The sequence below is a fragment of the Plectropomus leopardus genome, chromosome 5 (genome assembly GCF_026936395.1).
Source record: "Plectropomus leopardus strain MGB_pleo_1.0 chromosome 5, ASM2693639v1, whole genome shotgun sequence".
Lineage (NCBI taxonomy): Eukaryota > Metazoa > Chordata > Actinopteri > Perciformes > Serranidae > Plectropomus > Plectropomus leopardus.
In genome coordinates, this window is record NC_142180.1 from 35,593,462 (window position 1) to 35,616,558 (window position 23,097).

Sequence of the window (23,097 nt, forward strand, 5' to 3'; positions counted from 1 at the left end):
AATACTGTATGGGCTTAAATATAATTTAAATAAATAAATAAATTTAAAAAAAGGCTTATCACAAGTGCTCAGAGCCGAGGTAACATCTCTAACACAAACACATTAAATCTACAATGATTTAACTGAGAAAAGCAGCAGATTCTAATGGCTTAATGTCTGCATCCCAAAAAATGATGTAAAAATTAACCAATAATAAAAATAATTTTTGTGGATTAGCAATTGATTAATAAAATATTGTTTCAGCACTTACTGACAGAGCCTTTTTTTTTTTTTAAACTTTTCCACTGAATTTCAAATACCGAAAAATGCTGTTAAACAACAAGCTGCCAAACAAAAATGACAGAAAATGATAGTATAAAGCAGGTGAGATGTAGCGGCTGTGATTTTGAAGCTTGAACAAACTCTATAACTTTACATTTCTTTAAAGGATGTAATTTTTACTAAACTGCTCACAACACTCTCACTAGAAACAGGTCATGAAGGTACAGATATGCAACCATGTGCAGTATCTATCTATCCAAGATACAAAACTACGGACAAAACATGGCTAATGTGTTGATGTCATTATTACAGTGCACCAGCGACAAAACAGCATCTCAGGAGCTTCACTGGAACTTACTTTTGGTTTCATGAGGGGGGACACCGGGGTTTTGGAAGGAGGAGGCAGCAAGCTGGAGAATGGGTGCAGAACCAGGGTGATTGTCTGATGACAAGAGGAGAGGGGAAGTGAGAAAGAGGTGATTTAATGGAGAGCTCACTCAAATTACGAGACTTGAGTGAAGAGATGCATACTGTGGTTGTACATTTTCAGCTCATACACAAAACACTGATCAAACAAGGCATGCTTGCAAGTTGAATAAACCTGGCCGTCAAGTTTATTACAAAAAAATAAAAAAGGTGGATGGTGGTGCAGATAATCACGTTCAGCAAAGAATAAGATATAAAGAAAAAGGCAAGAGGGCAAACAGGAGGTGAGATGTGGGTTTGTTTCCACAAGAGGGCAACGAAAGATCATACACACGGACTAAACCTACCTGCTGGTGATCAGCCAGGCCTTTGATCAGTCATGTTTTATAGACAAGATTTAAATCATGATGACTACAAACTTTATTGTTTTAATGTTGTATATTATTAGGCTGTTATTATTATTTTCATTATTATTATATTATTATCATCATAACACACATCAAATTTTATTAAAATGATTATAAAAAATAATGTCCGCTCCTCTCTCTTTCTCCGCCTGTGTCCGCTCTGCTCTCATCCTCCGCCAGTGTCCCTGCTGGTATCTCTGCCGATGTTTCCGAATGTCCGCTCCGCTCTCATTCTCCGCCGGTGTATCCGAATGTCCGCTCAACTCTCATTCTCCACCCTTGTTTCCAAATGTTCGCTCTGCTCTCTTTCTCCGCTGGTGTCCGGTCCAGTCTCATCCTCTGCCGGTGTCTCTGCAGGTGTCCGCTTCGCTCTCATCCTCCACCGTTGTCCGCTCCGCTCTCATTCTTCACCAGTGTCCCCGCCGATATCGCCGCCAATGTCTCAGAATGTCCGCTCTGCTCTCATTTTACGCTGGTGTCCGCGCCGCTCTCTTTCTCCACCCGTGTCTCTGTCGATGTTCGCTCCACTCTTAATTTCCACCAGTGTCTCCACCGGTGTCTCCAACTGTCCACTCCACTCTTGTTCTCCGCTGGTGTCTCCGAATGTCCGCTCCGCTCTCATTCTCCGCCGGTGTCCAATCTATTTTTCATCTCACTGTTTAGTTACTATTACTGTTAATATAGCTTTTATATCTAATATATTGCATCAACATTTTTATCATCTCTTGTACATTGGTCTTAAATTGTTAACTTTTCTCTTTTTATTGCATGGTCTACACATCATCTGTCCTATTATCTGCTTGTCAGTACCTTCTGTGAGGCACTTTGAACTGCTAAAGCGTGAATGAAAGGTGCAATACAATTAAAGTTTGATTGATTGATTGACTGACAGGTGAATCAATGAACTATTCATTCAAATAATTTGGAGCTGACTACTGTAACTGACCATTGAAATCTGTTTAATGCTGGCACATAACAGGCTCTAACAGGCCTGTTATCTAAGTATGTAAGTATGAAACAGGCACAAAGTTAGGAACTAAGAAAATGCATAAAGAAACAAATACAAAGGTTAGGACCCCATACCTAATTAGAGATAAAGACAGAAAGATGTAGGAATAAAATATATCTGATATATTTATGTCAGATTAAATTATGGATTTTTATTTATTCCTGTATTTATTTTGGCATTTTATTAATCATTTCAGTATTTATTCAATTACTTTCATATTAATTAATATTTTTATTTATTTACTCCTGTATTAATTGATATATCTATATGTTGACTGATTATTAACTCATTTTTCTTCCTCCATAAACTGCACTAATAGATATGAGGCGGAAAAGAGCCTGCTGACTCAAAGTCAAAGGGCTGCTGTAGTAAACATTATGATGCTTTCAGTATGGCAAACCTAAATTATTTTGTTCACCCTGTAATTTAAAGGTCAAATCCACATGATAAACCGAAATTGATCTGTACAGTGTTTATATTGCAAAGCACGCCAGATTATTTCCACTAAAACATTACAGACTTCTCCATAATTAGAGTGGGAGCCAGCCGAGTGATCAAAGGCTGGGTGAGTAATCACGCTGCCATCTAACACCAACAACAACGAACACAGCGACTGCAGCAAATGTGCCAGAGCTGAGAATCAGTCTATAATCCACTGAGGTAGGTAAGCATGCTGAGATTTAGTCTGTAACTTTGTTACTGTGCGTCTATGTTTCCCACCACTTTCTATATTTACATCAATCCTAGTGAAAAAAAGACTGCTTTCGCTTTTCTCAACAGTCGGCCTGACGCAAAGCACTCGCTGTGGACATGTACGCATGGCTCAGACAGTGAGGGGTCAGGAGGGTAATAGCTACATAAAGACAGAACATCGCTGCAGGATCTCTGCTCTTCATTACAACCTTATGACACGAGTTAAGCTAATTAGGTCATTCACAGTCGGTTATTGCATTTGGAAAAGCATGCACACTTGCAGATGCCAGCGTGAATGTCGACTTATGGCCTTAACGCTTTTGAAGAGTGTCACTAGACAGAAATTAAAGAGCAGCACCATGTTTTCAATTTATGTTTCAGCGAGAAGTTTCAGTCGTCTCCATGGTAAACAGACACCTCCTATGTTTTTTTTAGCACCCGGGTCTATTTCTGTTGCATTTAGAAAGAGTAAAAGAATGATTCGCTGTATGTCTGTTAACCTTATTAACCGTATATTTAGTGACGGATTAACTCCCAGTCTGTCTGTGAGCAGCAGATTCCCCTCATTTGGTATGGGCATAATCAATATTGATCCGCCCTTGCAATTTTTCACCCTTTTTTTAAAAAACTTTTTTTTTTTTTTTTAAAGAGCACCCTGATAAATATTTGTTTGGTATTTTGATTTCTGCTCGCGAAAAAGCCCTAACAAGGTGCTGGTTACTTCCTGAACCCCCTACAATACAGGAGAGGATAGATACAGTGAATGATATTTATGTTATGAAAAAGATTACTCTTTCTCTTTGTCTTCAGAAAAGTTTGTTCATTGAGCTCTGGACCAAGTGGGTAAAATAAATAAGCCCAATTCTGCAAGATTTTGTGGAGGAATTGGATTAATGACCCTATTATGTTGTTCTATCGACTGCTATTCAAGTCCCCCCCCCCCCAAAAAAAGAGTCAATTTTGGAATATCTGAATATTTCGGGGAAATTAAAGTGTCTGTTTTGATGTATGTTCGGTACCATAAACTGCCGTGCAGAGAAAAAAAAAAAAGAAAACTATTTTTGTTCAGTAAATTTCTGCTGTCAGTCAGCCTGATGGAGGCAGTTTGGCCGCCCGCTGTCCTCTAAACTGTGCAGGAGCTGCTGCTGCTGACACACGGCTGAAAGCCGGTCGGAGTCCGTGTGGATTTAAAGCTACTATTTCTGTGGCGACAACAGTAACACTATCAACCACATTTTGCAACAAAATATGGCATCATCAGTTACACACATTACAAATTCTCCAGGTGTGCAGCATGAAAGAAAGTGTTGCGCAACAACGTCAAAAATACGTCATTTCTGTCGAGCAAGACGTTCCAAAAGTGTCGAGCCTCCAAACCATAAATTAGGAGCGAAGAGAAGAGAAAAAAAAAACACTGGCAGGCTGAATAATACTGAATTTAACTCTAGGTGCCATCTTCTAACCTGGACTGATGTTACATCGTGTTACTGAATCTGATTGCCCGTGGGTAATGATGTTGTAATGAGAGGGTGTTTCATTTCTTACTGGTGACAGGGGCGGCGTTGTTTGGCGTGTCCGCCCTCAGGTACTGTGTGGTCTGCGTGGACGGCTGAGACAGGCCCTGTGAGCTCCCACTGTCACTCACACTGAAACACAGAGAAGATAAACACAGAGTAGTTATCAAAAGGCACCAAGAGCTGTGTTTTAACAACATTTTTTAAATCTAATTAATAAGTTTGCTTGTAAAGTCCTTTTTTGGATGTTTGGATGTTTGGATGTTCTCCCCGTGTAAGCGTGGGTTTTCTCCATCTTCCTCCAACAGTCCAAATACATGTAATTGGTGACTTTAAATTGGTCGTGGGTGTGAATGTGAGTTTGAGTGGTTGTTTGCGTCTCTGAGTCAGCCCTGTGATAGCCTGGCGACCTGTCCAGAGTCCGATAACAAATGAATAAACAGTGATGTCTTTCCAGAAATCATGACCCGGTCACTCAAGACAATCCACAGACTCTGTTGTGAGCAGTCTGACGTAGGAACTACTTTTTCTCTGTTGAGCTACATCCGCCAAACATAACATGTCCTTCTGCACTGTGATAAGGTAAAGGTTATCTCTGACAGTCTAACACTCAGCAAGTCGCATCAAAACGTAAGAGGAAAAGTTCGTAATTTTGAATTTGGGGAGAAATGTATCTTAACTTTATTACATAGTTACTTAATCACTAAAGGTAAGACCAATACGATACCATACCATAAGAACTTTATCGTCATTGTTAAAACCAAATTCTAGAGATGCAACTAACGATTATTTTAATTACTCATTTATCATTCACTTAGTTTCTGTATTAGCTGTTTTGTCCATAAAATGTCAGAAAATACAGAAAAATGCTGATGCTGCAAATTTCCAGAGCCCAAAGTAACATCTTCAGATTTTTATTTTTGTCTGATCAACAGTCAAAAACTCCAAGATATAAAGTTTACAATCATAAATGACAACAAAACCCAGAATGTTTTTACATTTGAGAAGCTGAAACCAGTGATTTTTTAGGATTTTGCCTAAAAATGATTCTCAGAATAGTCACTGAATTAATTTTCTGTTGATCAACTAATTTATTAGTAGACTGATCAATTAGTTGACTATTGACCTAATGCTAATCAGAAAAGTAAGGAATTTTAAATAAAGAAGGGCCATAAGTTGACATCCTGATTAAATCAAGCCACAAACAGCGACTTAATTTCAATTTTAAAACATAACTTCAGACAGAATTTCTTGGCAAGAAAGAAAGAAATCTTTGTACAATTTAAAGTTAACACTGCCCTGCTGATCTCATTTCACATCAATTACCAGCGTAGCTGCCTACAGCCATCTGGAGACGAGATTACAGGAGTGAACAACAGGAGATCTTAAGTGCACGTTTCAACTTGATATAATCCTCTCTGTGGAGATAGATGACCTATTTCTGTTGGTCTTTGAACAGCAGCACTCTGCACAAAATACTAACATAACTTCCACAGGTGAAAGATACAAGGCTGTAAATCTGTGTGCTGGTTTTCATCAGTTTCAGTATAACGAGTGTACTTTGCCTAAATGATACAATACGAACGTTCAGGTCTGTTTGGACAAACAAAAGAAACAAACCTGTCCTCCATCTCCACTCTTTTCATGCTGTGCAGGTGCAGGATGGCCAGGATGATGGCCACGAGAAAGATGACAATGCAGCAGACGCTCACACTTATATAGAAGACCTGGGTGGAGGTGGTGGGGGTGCTCACACCATCTACGGAGGAAAACACACCAAACATTAAATATCAGATGCAACAAAGGAGACACTTGCATATGCCGCATCATTGAACATAAAATACCATCCTAAAACAGAGAACAGTGTTTTACTTAAAACATATGGAGGATGAAAAGGGACTTCAGTTTCAAAAATAAATAATATTAAATACAGGATTTAGTAAAAAGATAAAAAAAATAATGGAATAAATGAATGGATACAGAGATTAGTAAATAAATTAATAAATAAAGACTGAAATAAATACAAAAAATATAGGCTTAAATAAATGCATAATAAATAAATACATCTTTAAATAAATACTGGAAATAATAATAATTGTTGGAAAAATATGGAAATAAATAGAAAAATAAAGATAGGTTGGTAAATAAACATAAATTAAAAATCTTAAATGTATTTCATCATTTCAGCACGTTTCAAAAATTTCTGTCTGTAGGTTAATGAGTTGGAAGGTCCTTACCTTCACATTTATTCCTCTATTTATGCATTTATTTATTTACACTTTAAATATAGCATTTATTTTTTCTATCAATTTAAAAATTAATAGAACACACATTTATTCATCATTTTCTGTCCTCCATATACATTAGTAATCAGACAAAGCAAAAGAGAAACTCGGTAAAAATAGGGCAACAGGATTTTTTTTACATGTTGTGCAGCAATTTATTAATTTCTGTTCTTCCGTGTCTTTATTTCTGCATTTTTATTAACATATTTATTTCAGCATTCTTTTTTTTTTCATTTCTAAATTTATACATCCATTACTTTATTGATGTTTAATTGACCAGTTTTTATCGTTCATACACGTTAACGATAAAACACAGCAAAGGAGTAACTTGGGAGAACGGGGCATCGTTGCACACAAAATACCTTCCTTATTACAGAAGCGCTTCTGAAAGACGCAGAGCAAAAACACGAGGTTAGGCAATGAGATAAAGACATGAGGGAGAGAGGGAGAAACTAAAAGTGCGCTGGGGGCTCCACTTGGGTTTAATGGAGGCCTGAAATAGTGGAGGCTGTGCCCAGGATCCAGTGTCTGAGAGCTTTTCTCATCACCTCTCTAAAAGCCTCCGAGGGCCCCAGGTTCCTCGGGCCTACCCAAGCAGAAGAGAGACAACCCACTAATGGCACTTTGTTACCGAGGCAGTGGGCTCACAAAGAGTCTGAATAAATCGCACTAGAGGAGGACAGCCTCTCCGAGGGGTGGGGGGGTGACAGAGTGCACTTCACTCGGAGAATGGATCCCTCTCTTCGAGCTCATATGCCTCCGTTATGGAAAGCTTGACTAATGTGCACTGCTGTACAGAGAGACTTCTCAGTGCTTATATAGCCATCATCTTATCAGGCTGATGGCACCAAGGATGGACAACGCATGGGGCTGCTTTGAAAGTTGAGCAAATTGGCTTGATTTCTTTCCACCAAGATGCAGACTTTCCTGCCTACTGCTATTATACTTTTAAAGGCTCTTTAGTAACTATTTTTTTTTACCACTGCACTTCCTCATACTGAAACACTATGCACTACATAGTATTTATTATTATTGGAATTTTTTTTAGATTTTAGATTTTTTTTTTTAGTATTTATTTTTAAGATTTTTTTTTATTTATACTGTGGACGAAAAAAAAGTCCAAGAAAATCACCTAAAAATTAGTAAAAAAAAATATAAATAAATAAATAAATATTGAAAAACAACAAAAGGGAAATGATCTGGAAAGTGTTAAAAGATTATAATAATTCTGTGGCATACATTTAAATATGTAATCATGATCATTATAAATATAGATTTTCTCCCTAGACATTTTCTCTAGCTTTTACATTATTTTCTGCAGGTTCAATAACAACCTGCTGCATGTCAGCCCCTCTCTCTCCACCCCTTTCACTCTTAAACTGTCCTATAACTAATAAAGGCAAAATCCCAAAAAATAATCTGAAAAAAAAGATGGTGCAAATCTGCAGAGGTTGAAAGGTTTAAGCACTTGTGAAAGAAGTCTAAAGCAGCACTACAAATCGATCGATCCAGGTGTTTAAGGGTTAAGGAGAAGAGGATGATGAGATTGGGTACTTACACTCAGGCCGTTGAGTGTTGTTGTTGGGGATGATGGGAATCTTTGGGTCAGAATCGATTCCTGTTCACAGAGGAAAAAGAAAAGAGAAATATTTTAATTAACTCTGGTGACAACAGGCAGAGTTCATTCACATACCTTTGATATTTAGAGGAGTATGAAACGCTGAAATCAAATAATACATGATAATGAAACAAAAACTGGCATGAAATAAACAGTGGTGACTGTGATTGGGTCCATAGCATAGACTGTATCAATAATGTAGGTTTATTGCTACTAGCTGAAAGAGGGCATATCTCCACCTCGCGTGGCGGAGTCGGATATGCTCGTATACTGGGACAAGGACAGAAGAAACTAAAGAAGAGCTACGACCCTAGCTCGACTAAACTGTGCATGTCTACGTACTTTCTGCAAAGCAAACCCAAAAAGGAAGACAATAAACTAAATAAAACAGGAGGCAAATTTGGGAAAATGTTTAAGTTTGTCGCTAATAGTTTAGCCTTCTGATAACCGGAGCCAAAGGCTCACAGAAGCAGCTTCAAGTTCATGTATCAAACATTAACTGGAGCATTGAATCACCGTGTTCCCTCCTACAGCGTCAGAGACAAACCCGCTGTCAGCGGCTGCAGCAACCTGAATCCAACCAGTGCCGTATCATCCCTGCCGTATCAGAAAACCTTCCGTTGCTGCAGTTAAACAGTTCAAAACACAGCTGCAGCTGGCCACCAGCAGCTGTGGGATTCACATAGGGGTTAATTTGAACTGCTACGGTCTCTGACCGAGGGTCCGTCTGCAGAGCTGCTTCTCGCTCTCTGCCCGACGAGGCAGACTTACGCAGCGTAGCCAGGCGGAGGGTTTGTGGGGCAGCTAGCAGCTAATTCTTGTCTTGTTTTTGGTCTGATAAACAAAGAAAGAGAGGTGCAAGAAGGGGCTGGGCACATCATTTGAAATGAAATTTAAAAAATCAATGTATGGGAAACACTGGGTTACTGGATGAGGCACGTACATGTGCCTGTGGTCGTCTGGTGGGAGGGGCTTAAGACATTTTTTGTACCTTTTACTACCCCAGCTTTATAAGAAATTAAAACAACAAATGATAGGTTGTACGAACAAAACTACAAATGCAGGATTAGAAAGAATTATGCATGTGCAACATCTAGTACAGTGTAGTACAGCGTAAAGGACAATCTTGCAAGCAGGACTTTGTGAAAATGCCCCAGAGCACAAACTTGAAATAGATTTTAAACTTAAGCTTCCTCAAAAGGCTTGCTTTGAAAAGTTCCAGTGGTTGAAAATGACTATAAGTCAGTAAGCTCGGGGCGCAATTATAAAACAGCAAGCATACATCATTGTTAGTGCTCTGCTACAACACTTGTTGAAAGGTATGTTTTCCCAGCCTGCATTACTGAGCAGCACTCAGGCATACAAAGAATCTCTTATGGCTGCTAATTTGACTCATGCTCAAAATAAGATGGGAATAAATTGGTTTCCATGTGGAATATGGCAAGAAGCCGCTTGGCCACGTGTAATTATCTTCAGGCAGGTTGAAAATAGCACAGAAGTGAGGAGGAAATACAAAAAACCTGTACATCTCCCACTGTAACTCTGTGGTGTATCTGACGCACAGGGCGGACAACAGTGAGAAAATCCCTCAAACTCTACACTCAATACATGTTCTATGTTGAATCTATTTTAACAAAATTATAAGTTAGTAAGTACCATAACAGTATGCTCCAGTTAGTTTCTTATTGATCAATCCAATACGACTCGAAAAAAATAAATACAGCTCTTAAATTTAAAGTTAAAGCTGAAGTTTAAGACCTCCTACCTTATAACCTCACACAGAAAAAAATAAATATAAATTATATATATATATATATATATATATATATATATATATATATATATGCAGGCATACTATTTTATTATTATTAGTTTAAAGTTTAGTTTAATTATTTAGTTTATTTATTCATGCATTTATCTATTTATTTCCTTAGTTATCTTATTCTTTTTTCTTTTTTATTTATTCAATTATTTCTTTTAAAATGTATTTCTGTTCTTATTTATTACAGTATTTATTCATACATTTATGGATTTTTTTTAAATTTCCATATTGTTTACTGATTTTTTTTCCCTGTATTTATTCACACAATAATTTATTCATTTCCATGTTATATATTTTTTCATGCATTTATTCACATATTTATCTAGTTATCTATTTTATATATCTATTCATGTATTTATTTACATACTTATTATGTATCTATCTACCTCTGATACCCATGTCATTTTTTATCCTCCATACAGGTAAAGCACATGTTGCTCATTACATAACTGATGGCTCAGTTACACTGAAATGTTGCAGCGAGCCCGCAGGAACAACAATCTTTACATTTATTAATTACACCTGTGTTTTCCCTCCTTAAGTCTGTTTGAAAAATGTCCACGGATAGAGAAATAATGATACTGATCAGAACATTCAATAAGGCTGCACTACCTTTGTGATGTATATCTCAGACCAGACACTCGTGCAGGCTGTTAAGATACTCACTTTTGTAGCACATTTTCCTCCTCTTGAAGTTGAGCACTGTGTAGTTGTTGGCATGGATGGTCAGGTTGAGCTGCACCGTTAAAACAGCCTCTCCATCGACTTTGCCGGAACAGAAGAGGTCCACTCTAAAGACTGGAGAGAGACAGAAACACACACGTCATTTAGAAACTCAAGTCTCCTGCAACACATAATATCTGGCTTAAATCTGTGCTCCAACAAACACGTTAGAAATGTATGACTTAAGTGAATTGTAAAGAATAAGATATGTAGTTGCAGGCTTTAAACTGTGATGTAAAAGTAGGATGATGGAATTGTGAAAATGTAATATTTCCTCATTAAACAAAATAAAACAACCACAAACCTTTTAAATTCCTGTTGCGACTCGTTAGCAGCCTTGTTAACTCATCGTAAAAACACTTTAAACTCCACAGAAAAAAAACTGGACAAAATGGACAGTGTATGTTTTACAAATCAGACCTGACTTTGAATCAGACAAACACTGAAGTGTAACTAGTAGCCATCCATTGTATACTTACATCTGTATTTTTTTGTTTACCTCTCAACTTATCTTCTACCCTTTTTAATCTTATTGTTTTTACTTATTTAATTGCCTCCCTTTTTTCTTTTTTTGTCCTCACCTATTTATTTGTTCATTCTATTTTATTTTTCCTTTTATTTCTTTATCTTTTCATTTAATTTCTTTCTTTATTTATCTGTTTATTTATTTTCCATTTTTACATGATAAAAAGGCTATCATGTTCATATGGTTGTGTATTTTGTTTTTGATTGTTTACATAAATCAATTAAAAGAGGATTACCAAAAAGAAAGAAAAAGACACAAAATAAAACTCCCCAAAATCGTGTTGGTCAGCATCTCTGGGTTGGTCTAAATAATACCTAAATTCACCAAGTTAGATTTGAAATTTAGCTCTTTTCTCTGTCTACTGTTGCGTTCTCGTCACTACTCGCGGTCGGCTCAGCTGCCTGTTGAACCACACTGACCTCTGGTTGGCTCCTGATGTGCAGTGAATGCAAAACATCCTCATAACAGCCTCTCCACTATGAAGTTAACAGAAAGACTAGTGTCCGTATATAAAACGGTATTTAAAAATCACACCATCATCAAGCCGTGATATCGCTGATGCCTAATGTCTCCTACTGAGGAGCTTGAAGGAGCTCTGTGAGTTCATGACACAACAAAAGTGAAGCATTTGACCAACCAGAGGGAACTCGGGGCACCTCCCCCTGACTGGAGATGTTGCTCCGCGGTTGGTTCATGGCAACAGGGTTCTCCATGTGGAAGCCAAGCCGGTAGTCAACCTATAAACACAGAATGATGAAGAAAAGCTGTCAAACAAATGGGTTGCCTTAAACCATAAGTGCATGTGCATGTAGGGCTATCGCAGTATTTTTAAATGTCCTTTAAATTAACGTTAACTACTAAAATACAAAACCATTAAATGAACTGCAGTTACATTCATGGTAAATGAAGTAGTTACTGTTATATAATAACACCGAATACACTACTAATAAAATAACATTTAATAAAATATGGTTTTCAGGAAGTTAAATAAAGTAATTTTAAAATGAAATTTTTAAAAGTATTGTTATAATTAAATAAATCAAAGCGGGTCCCATGGTGCTTTTATTTTGAAGGACTAGGCTCGTCTCAGCAGAAAGTGTTGATGTGGGATGTAAGCAGACAGTTAAACAGATACCGCGGGGCCTTTGACCACGAGCGGGCAACGAACTAACAGATCTCCTGTTCATATATTACTAATATTTGCGAGTTGCATTTGTACTCCGTAGTCACAAAATGTGGCCAAATAGTCACTATCGGAGCTGTGCAGATACAAACACACACCTCATTAAGTTAGACCGCAGCGCCATTATACTGATGATAAACTCTCTGTAGGCTTGAAACAAACTAACAGCTCTCCAGCGCATATACATTTATAATATTTGCAAATTGCAGTAGTGCTTCATGCTTGCAAAATGTGACTAAAAAGTTGCAGTCTGGAGCTCTGCAAAAGCCCTGTTTTGTGTGTGTGTCTGTGAGAGGCAGAGAGCTGTAGAAGAGAGCAAGAGAACCATAAAAACTAAAACGACTTTTCATACTTGATGTTCGCAATATAGCCATTTTATATATCACATGTGGAACACACCGTGATACCTTGAGTATATCCAATGTATCGCCCAACCGTATGTGCACGTAAGAAAAGTGTTTAATCAATAATTCGTGATGCGGAGACTCACCTTGGTCTTGGAATGCCATGAGAAGTGAAGGCTGTTGGTCTCGCTGGGCACCGGCAGGGTGAAGGAGAGAGCATAATGATTCACCACATCGTCTCGCACATAGTAGAGCTCTGCATCGAGGCCTGCGTGAGGACAGAGGACATAAAATTGTACCTTATGAGACAATGAATGACATCAATTTACTGAATATTTAAGAAATCCAGAGGAAAAACCACTACGGAAGACATTAAAGAGAAGACATTTTCTAATTTAGAGGTAGATTTAGACACTCACACAGCCTGAGGAAAATGGTAAAATATCCACTCAAACTGCCAGCGTAGATTAGGGGGGTTTCCCCACAATAAAAGAGATGGACTAACCACATCTGTTAGCGCTTGAGACCTCTTAGTGCCCAAGTGAAAAACTTCAAAACGTTCGAGTGAGACAACATCCAAATATGACCGCAATTTTCTATCCAGGAAGCAAAATTGGGTAGGCGAAGGGTTAAGAGGAAAGAGATTGGAATGCCTTAGATAAAACTGGACTTGCATAAAACAACCATTCAGACTTTAGTGAATGCATAGCTTTAGGAAATGCCATCAACATGAGCATCAGAGAGCGGGACGGGGTCCTGTGTGTTGTGTTTCTTTGTCATTAACAAACCTTAAAGTTTTTTTTTAACTTGCATTCCTGCTGCATCAAAAGTCATACAAGTCTAATGTGCGCTGGTGAAATCCCCAACCCCGGCCCGAGGCAGTGCTATCAGTCCCTGAAAGCGTCTGTCTGGCAGAGTGGGGTCTGTCTATCAGTCTGTGAGTATCCAGTTTAAAGAGAGGGGAAGAATGTGCCCAGGCTCCCCCAATACCCTCGGGCTGTCTCAGAGCTGCGGCTCAGAGACCTTTCTCACATTCGGCTCAATTAAAAACACTCTGAGGCGTTTACCAACGCAGAGAGGGGACGGGTGCTACATACACGAGTATCGAAACCAAGCCCACATAGTAAGACAGGATTCCTTCAGCTAAAGGTAAATTAAATATAATACTTTTTAAGACTTTTTTTAATGCCACAAGATCAATTTTACAATAAATTAAACTGGCAAAAAAATAAATTAAAATTAAAAAAAAAACAAAAAAAAAACCTTTTTTACAGGGTTATGAGCAATTTTGCCCAAATATGTACTGTAACATAAAACTTTAAATTGTTGGTCGAGTGAAAAAGTCAGATCTGGTTAGAACTGAGAAATACCTCACATTTAATGTGATTTAGTGATTTTTATTACTGATTTCCTGTGCCTCACTCTGTATGTGGGATTATTCCTCTGCTTTGAGTCTAAGAAGAGGAATTCAGTAAACTATTTTTTTTTTAAAAATTACCTCTTATTTTGTGATTTTACAATGCAGCATCAGATGACACACATTTAAAGGTGCAAAGTTATCATTTTTGGGCCATTTCTTACATGTGAAACTAAGACAGTATATTTCAAAACACGGGTAATTTTGGGAAATACAATTTAAATCACTATTTTTTGCTTATTGTCATAATATTGAGCAGCTCCACAGCTAACATGCCTGTTAGTAACACACCTGATCGTAGCTTATATTCAAGCTTGTGCAGAGGTCAGCACACTGAAACACTGAAATATTGAATCAAGTTTTTTTTCATCTAATTTTAATATATATTCATCACCAAACACCTGTGATCCAACCCACATGTTTTCTGTTTCACCCAGAAGTGACCCCGGAAATGAAATGAGTACAAAATACCACCTTTTATTGGTTCACCTGTCGGATACCTGCAAGTAATCCTATGCAGGACTCGGCCTCCACATCCTGTTTCTCAACCTGCAAGATTGTCTAAGGGGCCAAACACATGCTGAGTTTATTTTCACACTCATTTCTATTGTTTTCAGTGAAGACGCGCTCATGAGCCACGCTGACGCATCATGCGCACATTCCCGAGTGCCTACTTTTATGAAACGCAGAAGCCCGCAGCACCTGTTTTTGAGACAAGGAACAACCAATCACAGCCAGCAGTATTCTTTCTTCCCTAAATAGCAGGAAGAGAGTTGATCATTTTAATGCAGGGATAACCTGTGCTTTACATCTGACCCACAGACTATATTTCAGGCCTAATACACACTCAACACCTGGAAAAACAGCAGCTCTGCATTCTGGATTTCTGATAAGAGGGCTAGGATACAATGCTGGTTATGGTTGCTTTGCAACCTCAGCTGCAGCCTCTGCACTCATGACAGTTTGCACAGAGCGGACACAAGAGTAGCACTCAGCACCTGACCTCGTGTCTTCCAGGCGGTGGAAGTTGTGTGGCGCCTCAGACCAGCTACTGAGATGAGCGTCTCTGCACAGTTTTTGACAGTTTGTGCCGAAATTCTTTGCTTGTCCAGACCAACTGTTACATCAGCTGCTGGGTGGCAGGTCTCACACAATCATGCAGGTGAAGAAGCTGAACGTAGAGGTCCTGAGCCTGTGTTTACACATAGTCTGTGTTTATGAGGTTGGTTGGATGTACTGCCAAATCTCAGAAATCGGGTAGCAGCTTTGGTGAACATTAGTACAGTCAACATGCTCATGTCAAGACATGTACTCAAAAACTTGCAATTGTGTAGTGTAGTAGAACTGCACATTTTAAGCCACGTTTGAATGAGAAGAGCCGCTCTAAAAACTGAAGACTTTCCTTCATATGACAACATCGTTAAAACAATTCTTGTGAGCACACAATTTGAAAAAACATCCCAAAATGCTTTAGTATGCATGCCAGGCCAGTATTTGGTGGTGTAACTTTGTATTGACACACCACAGAAGGACACCTCCTGCATGCATGAAGTGCGACTGTGACATCACCATTCTCACAGGACCCGTGCATGGCCAGGTTACACGGCGACAGCAGGGATAGCGATTTCAAAAGTTTGCATTTTCAGACCCCCAAAACGCTGTTGTCGTGTGAACATAAAGTTTGCAACTTTGCAAGACAAGTAAACAGACCCTTTAGAGAGGCCTTTCATTTTGACCATTGAAAACCACCCCGTGTAGATATTGTGCTGCAGAGAGTGCTCATTAACACCATTATAAAGAAATAAGTGATAAAAACATGAGAAAATTTTTTTTTTTGTGCATAAAACAAGTGCTGCATTAGTATTTTTCCAGTGTTGTAGGTGCATATTAGAAGCACCAACAGCCACACAGTTTATTCCTGTAATAATTGCCTTTCTTAACTCTCTGCACCTCCCTCGTCTCAACATGTGGCTGCACTGCTTTGATACCAATTAAACTAAGCAACCAGGCATGAAGGCCCAAAGAGGGTCAGTGTGAGTCTGACTCAAGTGTGTCCCTCCCACAGCACCGTAGCCATCCACTCTGCAACAACTTCAAAACAGGAATGTGCAGGAATGGCAACAGGAGCGTGTCAGTGTACACAGACTGAGGACAGGGAGTAAGTGGTTCCTGAGGTTTCATCACTGACTCACTCTCTGCCCTCTGGAATGGGAAAACAGCATTAGGAAGGTGTGTCTGTAAACACGGTTCCTGTTAGTTAATGTTTGCCTCACTACACCATCATGCTGTCTGCTACTACAGATGCAAACATTTCTACAGTCCTTTTTAAAATGGAAAATAACGACATCTTCATTTTGAATTCCAGCACAATAACTTGGCAGCGTGTCGTGTTTTGGGGGATTATTTCCTGCAGGACTTTTCCATTTCTCTCTGCTGGTGTCAAGAGATTTAACAATAGCCAGGGCAGAACATGCTGTATCACCTGCACCGATCTGAAAACACTCAACTCCAGCACACTTGAGCACCATAAAATAACAATGTAATCTACATCAACGCGTCATAAATCCTCCGTTTTCACATTTTTCATGCTGCATGAAATAAGTTACACCAAATTTTGTTGATTAAATGCACCTAAATATAAATCTGATCTATGGCCTTCTCAAAAAGTGATTCAAGCATCTTAACCTTGTTTCTATACCTCGAATGTTACAATGTTTTCTGCCTCTGTGAAAACTATCTGTAATGAATCAGGTCAGAAAGTCCCTCATTGAATGAGCATACTAACGTGTACAACTATGTCTGGATAAAACTAGGCTGCAGTGATGTATAGTTTGGCCCACAGTGACATGCAGACATAATAACAGACTCTTAGAATCATCTATTTATGCTTGGCATGCACAAGTACATGATGTGACACTGTTTAATGAAAAATGTGGTGAAATTCATCATCATATATCAACAAAGTGACTTGATCATACTGCTGCCAAATATTTTTTTTTAAAAATCACACGAAAGCTAGGGATGGGAATTGTGAGCTGGTTTTAAACAGTCCAAACCATCAGAATCGTATGCTTCTGAGTTTATACATTGCTTATATAGGCGACGGCATGTTTTTCTCACAGTCTTTGTGCTGGAAACTTACAACAGGAAAAGAGTCGTAGAGGAGAGAAAGAAACAGTCCAAAGCGTGGCTTCATTTCACAAAGAAAGACGAAAACAGTTCTGCCTTTAATGTCTGTGAAATTATCATTTCAAGTAAAAGTGTAAACACCAACAAAATGCTGCAACATTTGTGCAATATGGGCTTAAATTCCAGGAATTCCTGTCTCTATTACGAGTGCCACTGCTTCCACACTGAGCAGCGCGTCCGTTACCGAGGGTAGATATCTGATTATAATAACATCAGCATGATGCAGGCAGGATCTGCTGATATTTGCTTTGTTTTTCTTTCTCATTTCATCCATTTCAGTTGATGACAGACTGTTTCTACGCTGTGGTCAGTCTGGAGCACTGATGCTGAAAATACGTTTTTTTTTTTCACACAGAAAACTAATTAGGAATCTATAATTGAATCAATAAAATACTGGACCAATAAAATCTTTATCTTACCAAGGCCACGCTTAGACAAGAGCTGCCCTACTAAAAATGGAAAAGTCTTTGTCCTGCATTAAAAAAAAAAAATGCATTCATATGATAAAATCGTGGAAAACTTTCCTCATGTACACTGAAAACTCTAAAGTATGCATGCCAGGCCAACAGTCAGCGGTGTAACTTTGTAATGTTACACCATACATTAACAAGAAGACGATCGCAAATGGACACACGAGAACCAACAATCTTTTTTAAAATTTTGTCCCCCTACTTATGCATGGCTATTTGTCTGAAACATAATGCACATACGCAAACTGCACCCGAAACGTCACAGTTCTCACAGGATCCACGCATTGCCAGTTTACAGAAGGGATGACGTTTCTAAAAATGACACTCTGGAAACCGGTTTCAAAAGTTTTCATTTTTAGGCTGCAAAAACACCTTTGTCACAACAAAAGCTTAATATTTCATGCAAGAACAGTTGCCGTGTAAACGACCCCTAAGAGAAGACGCCCAAACCTGGGCAATGCATCGCTAATTTGAGTTACTCAAAACAATGTTGGCCTTTTCTTTGACTAGCAACATCTAGCTGGTTGAAACGGTTTCTTTTCACAAACCCTTTAAAATCACCATAGCAACTGACAAGTAAGAGGAAGACGGGCCCTTCAATAACTTTTCATGGTTTAACTGCTTGAATAATTGGGCTTCAAAATGTGTAGGAAATAAGACTCATAAAAACATGAATTCTAACAGAATAACAGTCATTCAAAACGATACCCTCTTCTTTAAGTTACAGACTCAGCTATGAAAGGACAAACCTGAGCCAAACACTGTAATGAGGGACATGATTAAAAGTACAAGGCAGTACTAATAACTGTTATTTAAGGACGCTGATTCATCACAAGCCCACAAACATCTGTGAGAAAATGTGTCTGAGGAACAAATGAGCTGCACAATAACACAAAGCTAGCATCAATACTTGGACCAATATGGAAAGTATTTTAGCCCTTTGAAACTTAAATCAACATCAGTTTTCTTGTGCTGCGTTCAGACGCCTCTCAGAAGCTATTTAACCCTTGGAAACCTGAGAAAATTGGTTTTAATTTTTTTTTCTAAAACATGGGAAAAAAGACCAACCTGGCAAGAACATTCCCTCAGATTACAAGACAATAGTAAAAGGTGAAAAGAAAACACCATAAAATTACTTTAAAAAATTGGGGATATTTTTGCAAAATTATTAAAAATGTCCAGAAAACTGTTTAATAATTATAATAGTTTTATGTTTAAATTATGTTTAGAAAAAATACATAAACCTTTTTCAGATGTTTTTTGATTGTTTTTATTTTTTATTTTTTATTTATTTTTTGCTTATTTTTAGGTAATTTTTTGTAACCCTTTTACTTATTTGGTGCTCATTTTTGGGCTATGTTTTTTAAATTGCTCAGTGCCTTCTCCCCATGTTTTTTAAAAAAAAATCACACTTATTTGCTAAGGACTCAGGGGTTAAAGGATAAGTTTGGTCTTTCTTAAAAAAGTACTCCCTTCATTTTACATATTCAAAAACTTTGTAAGAGTTCATGGTCGCTCTAATCAATCCTCCGGTCCGTTCTGGCCAACGATCCTCATGCTCTATATATTAACTTGACTCCACTGTGAGAAACAGTAAACTAAATCCACGGTTTACTCTGTACAAAAATACATTCGACGGTTCAGCCAAAGCTAATATAAGGCTTCAGCAGTCTGTAACTTTAGAAAATACCCGCTTGATTTGCCAAAATCAGTCTTTTTCGTATGAAATTCTCTGTGTTACCCACTCAAACAGCTGAGGTCTCATATTAACCTTGGCTGAACTTGTCCCCCATCTCTTACATTAGAGTCAGCCAGTATCGCCACAATAAAATCTGCTTCACAAGTCAGCATCTGCAAAGAGGAAAGTTATAATAAAGTTTTTGGGTCTTGGGTTCCTGAGTATGTGCAATTTTACTAATCTCTCATTAGAGACAAAACACTCGATTACTTGGAGATAATCTTTCCCAACTGAATCGGACACATTTTCTGCATCAAAATTGAATTAAGAGTGAATTTACTCGTATTGTTATATGTGTTTTGCATGTTTGAACAATGAGTATAATGCAAACTGACTATAATTATTTACAGAAAAAAACTGAAGGTTGGTCGTAGTTTTTTAAAAGGCTATTTGTGAGGCCAAACAAGATGCTAACACTTAAAAACGACTCTGGGGAAATAATAAGAACTCCCCACATGCATAACTTCAACACCCGGCTGCCATTCCTGAAGTGCCAACACATTAGAGCTGCACAGTACAATCAGTCCTTCTTATTCGAGTGCCTTGCTCAAGGGCACACTGACTCTTATGTCAGCTGTGGGAGGGGACACAGGATTACTCACTCACTTATCACCTCGCATTTTTCTCACTGGTTCAGACACTGAAACCGACATGGATATCTTTTACGTTACATCACATATCAAATCACACATTTAAAATACAGACGTCAACACAAAACAGCAGCATCTTAGCTCGTCTGTTTGGGCTCTATAAAGTTTAAAGTCGACACGCGGTGCTCTCTTACAAGCTGTGGATCACGTTGCAGACTTTGAAAGAGGAGAACAAAAGGTGGCAGTGGCCAGGTGGTAAGGTCCAGGACAGATATAACAAAGACCCTCTTGTGCGCGCAGTCGGCACTATAACCTCCTAAAGCCTTCATCCCTGAGCGCTCAGGAGATAAACACTCCCTCCAGCCGCTCGCTGGGAAGACACTGGCGACATTAACCGAGGAAGGAGAAAATGAGGGCCTGCATGAAACTCTATCAACTGGAAACTCCAAACAAATCCGCAGGAATGATTCAGAGAGAGGGGGTAACGTACAAAGTAAAGGTCTGAGATATCAGACAGAAAAAAAAGCTTGGAAAAGTTTTGGTCTGTAATTAAAAAAAGACACCAAGTGAGACAAAATTTTTACGACTGATGAGCAGTTTAGTTTCATGTTTTTGTATAATTGCTGCCATCAGATTTTTACCATCAGATGATTCTCACTTGGCAAAACAGAAGGACTACACGTTAAATTTAAACGATATGAGCTCATTAATAGCAATACGTTATGACATGATTTAATGACTAGAACATGCACGGTGGAGGGCACGCACATCCAAAAGCCTCCTACAGGTGCAGGATAAAAAAAAATTAAAAAATAAAACCAAGGCAAGAGTCAAACAAAAGGCTTGCACACTGTGTTTAAAGTTCCCTGTAAATCTTCAATGATTTGAAAATGTCTGACAAAGATCTGTTTGATCGAAACGTTGCACAAAAAAAAAACTTACTGGTAGCTTTTAATACATTGTGCGGATCTTTGGTTTGATTCTTGCCATGATTCAGTGACTAGAAATCTCATATATGCATATTTTGTGTTTTATCAGGAACGTCTGCATTTTATTAAAGTCAAAATGTGTCCAAACCTTTGACTGCAAACATGTACTAGAAGTCTCCCTCTCTGTTGACCTGGTGCTTCCCTGCATTGATCTGCCATTATCTGAAGCGATGCTGCTAAGTGCTGATGCTATGCACACAATGAACCAGAGTAACGTTTATTATACAAGTGCAAAAAATACATCCACATAACAACTTTTGACTTGCTAAATAGGCGCAAATGCTTCGTATCAATACATTCGATTTATACCTTGAAAAATTATATTAGATCAATGCAAGTCACGCTAGAGGGACGACTTGCCATTTCCCTATAAATGTAGTATGATCATAAGAATATAAATTGATGCATCAATACAATAACTGTATCAATACACTCCGACATATGACCAGATTACATTACTTACACTAGAACAAGTCCAGAAATTCTGGTGCATTTTGGCACTGCAGCCCAAATTCACTGTAACTTCACCGTTACGTGCCCCTGGTTAAAAAAGTTTGCTTTCATCGCCTCTGCAGCGGCTGCTCCTCTCATGCTTTGATGCGATATGATCAGTTCTGACCAGATAGACAGATCAATCATCCACCCTGCGACGCAAACTCTTCAAACTGCTGCTGAGGAAAAAATGAACTCATGACGAGTTCCACCTTTGCTGCGGTCACACGCCCGCAAAAATGCCCAAATTTAGAGAGGGAACATAGAATGACACACACAAGATAGAAAAAAGGGCGATGTGGTTATTACAGCTCAGTTCTGCCAAAAAGATGCATATTGACATTTATTTACATAGAAGTATGTTGAACGATAGCACCGATATTGACTATGTAGCACACAGTATGCAATTTTGGATGCACAGTCTCTTTCATTTCAAATTAAAGATGGTTCACCACGTAAAAAAATGCAATACAGCCAAATCACAGTCATTCATAGCGATTTATATCCATTACCAAAGACAGATTCAATTTAACAGAAGACCATCTGGGTAAAAACTTGGCTCATCTGTCCGGGAAACTTTGACATGATAATTACAGTGTGAATGAGGACACATTCAAACCAAATTCAGAATAAGCAGAGTTTTAAGTGCTTATTTAAATGATCACAAGCCTTGCCAGTTGCTTTACAAAATAAAAGCAGTTCCCAAATAGCAGCCTTTGCTTTAATAACATCCAGTCTAACTCAAGGCAATGAGTTACAGTTTCAGCAGGAAATCACCTGACATGCCTTCCCATGTCACAGACAGCTCTGTAGAGTCGTGGGAGTTGTTTTTCTTTAACTCCTTATCCAGGTTACAAAGTCTGCACGACTTTTTGACTTATCCATCAGTTACCTTTGAATCTTCCTAAAGATTTAACAGCATGCGTCTTAAGAAAGCTATGACAGCAACTTTAATTTACACAAACAGGAGTTTGAATATGTAATAAATGAAAAAAATACATAAGATAACACTACACACTGTTTAGTATTAGTATCGTCTCTGTATATATATATATATTTAAGTAATAGTATCCCTTTGTTAATGCTTTTTTTTTGCATATTTTATTTTTGTTTTTAATAAGAATCTTTGTACTTTTACTTTTGTTTTAAATTCCCAATGCATAAATGGAAACCTGACAACTTTTGGAACTGCAGCTGCACTGTAATCTGAGCATTTGTTGTTAAAAACAAATCTTAAAAAAACCCCAAAATAATAATGATAATAATAATTAACATTACACACTAAAGTGAGAGTCAGATAAAAAATAATGACACTTCAATTCCCATTTTCTTTTGCTAATTTTCAGGAAATTGGTTTCAAATTTGCACATTTGGAGGGAAACTAGTGAGGCTTTTTCACTG

At 38.1% G+C, this 23,097-nt stretch overlaps 1 protein-coding gene across 2 annotated transcripts in view; it reads right to left on the reverse strand.

Moving 5' to 3' along the window:
* The window catches only part of ryk (receptor like tyrosine kinase), a 60,227-nt gene that overhangs the window by 24,777 nt on the left and 12,353 nt on the right, over nucleotides 1-23,097 (reverse strand). The window contains exons 2-8 of one of the 2 annotated variants that reach the window (XM_042483705.2): nucleotides 12,958-13,079; nucleotides 11,922-12,021; nucleotides 10,702-10,833; nucleotides 8,154-8,213; nucleotides 5,931-6,069; nucleotides 4,342-4,442; nucleotides 620-703 (exon numbers count right to left, since the gene is read on the reverse strand). In XM_042483705.2, the coding sequence (XP_042339639.2) occupies nucleotides 620-703; nucleotides 4,342-4,442; nucleotides 5,931-6,069; nucleotides 8,154-8,213; nucleotides 10,702-10,833; nucleotides 11,922-12,021; nucleotides 12,958-13,079 (738 nt within the window). The remainder of the gene's footprint in view (nucleotides 1-619; nucleotides 704-4,341; nucleotides 4,443-5,930; nucleotides 6,070-8,153; nucleotides 8,214-10,701; nucleotides 10,834-11,921; nucleotides 12,022-12,957; nucleotides 13,080-23,097) is intronic. The other variant, XM_088078093.1, reaches the window with a different exon arrangement.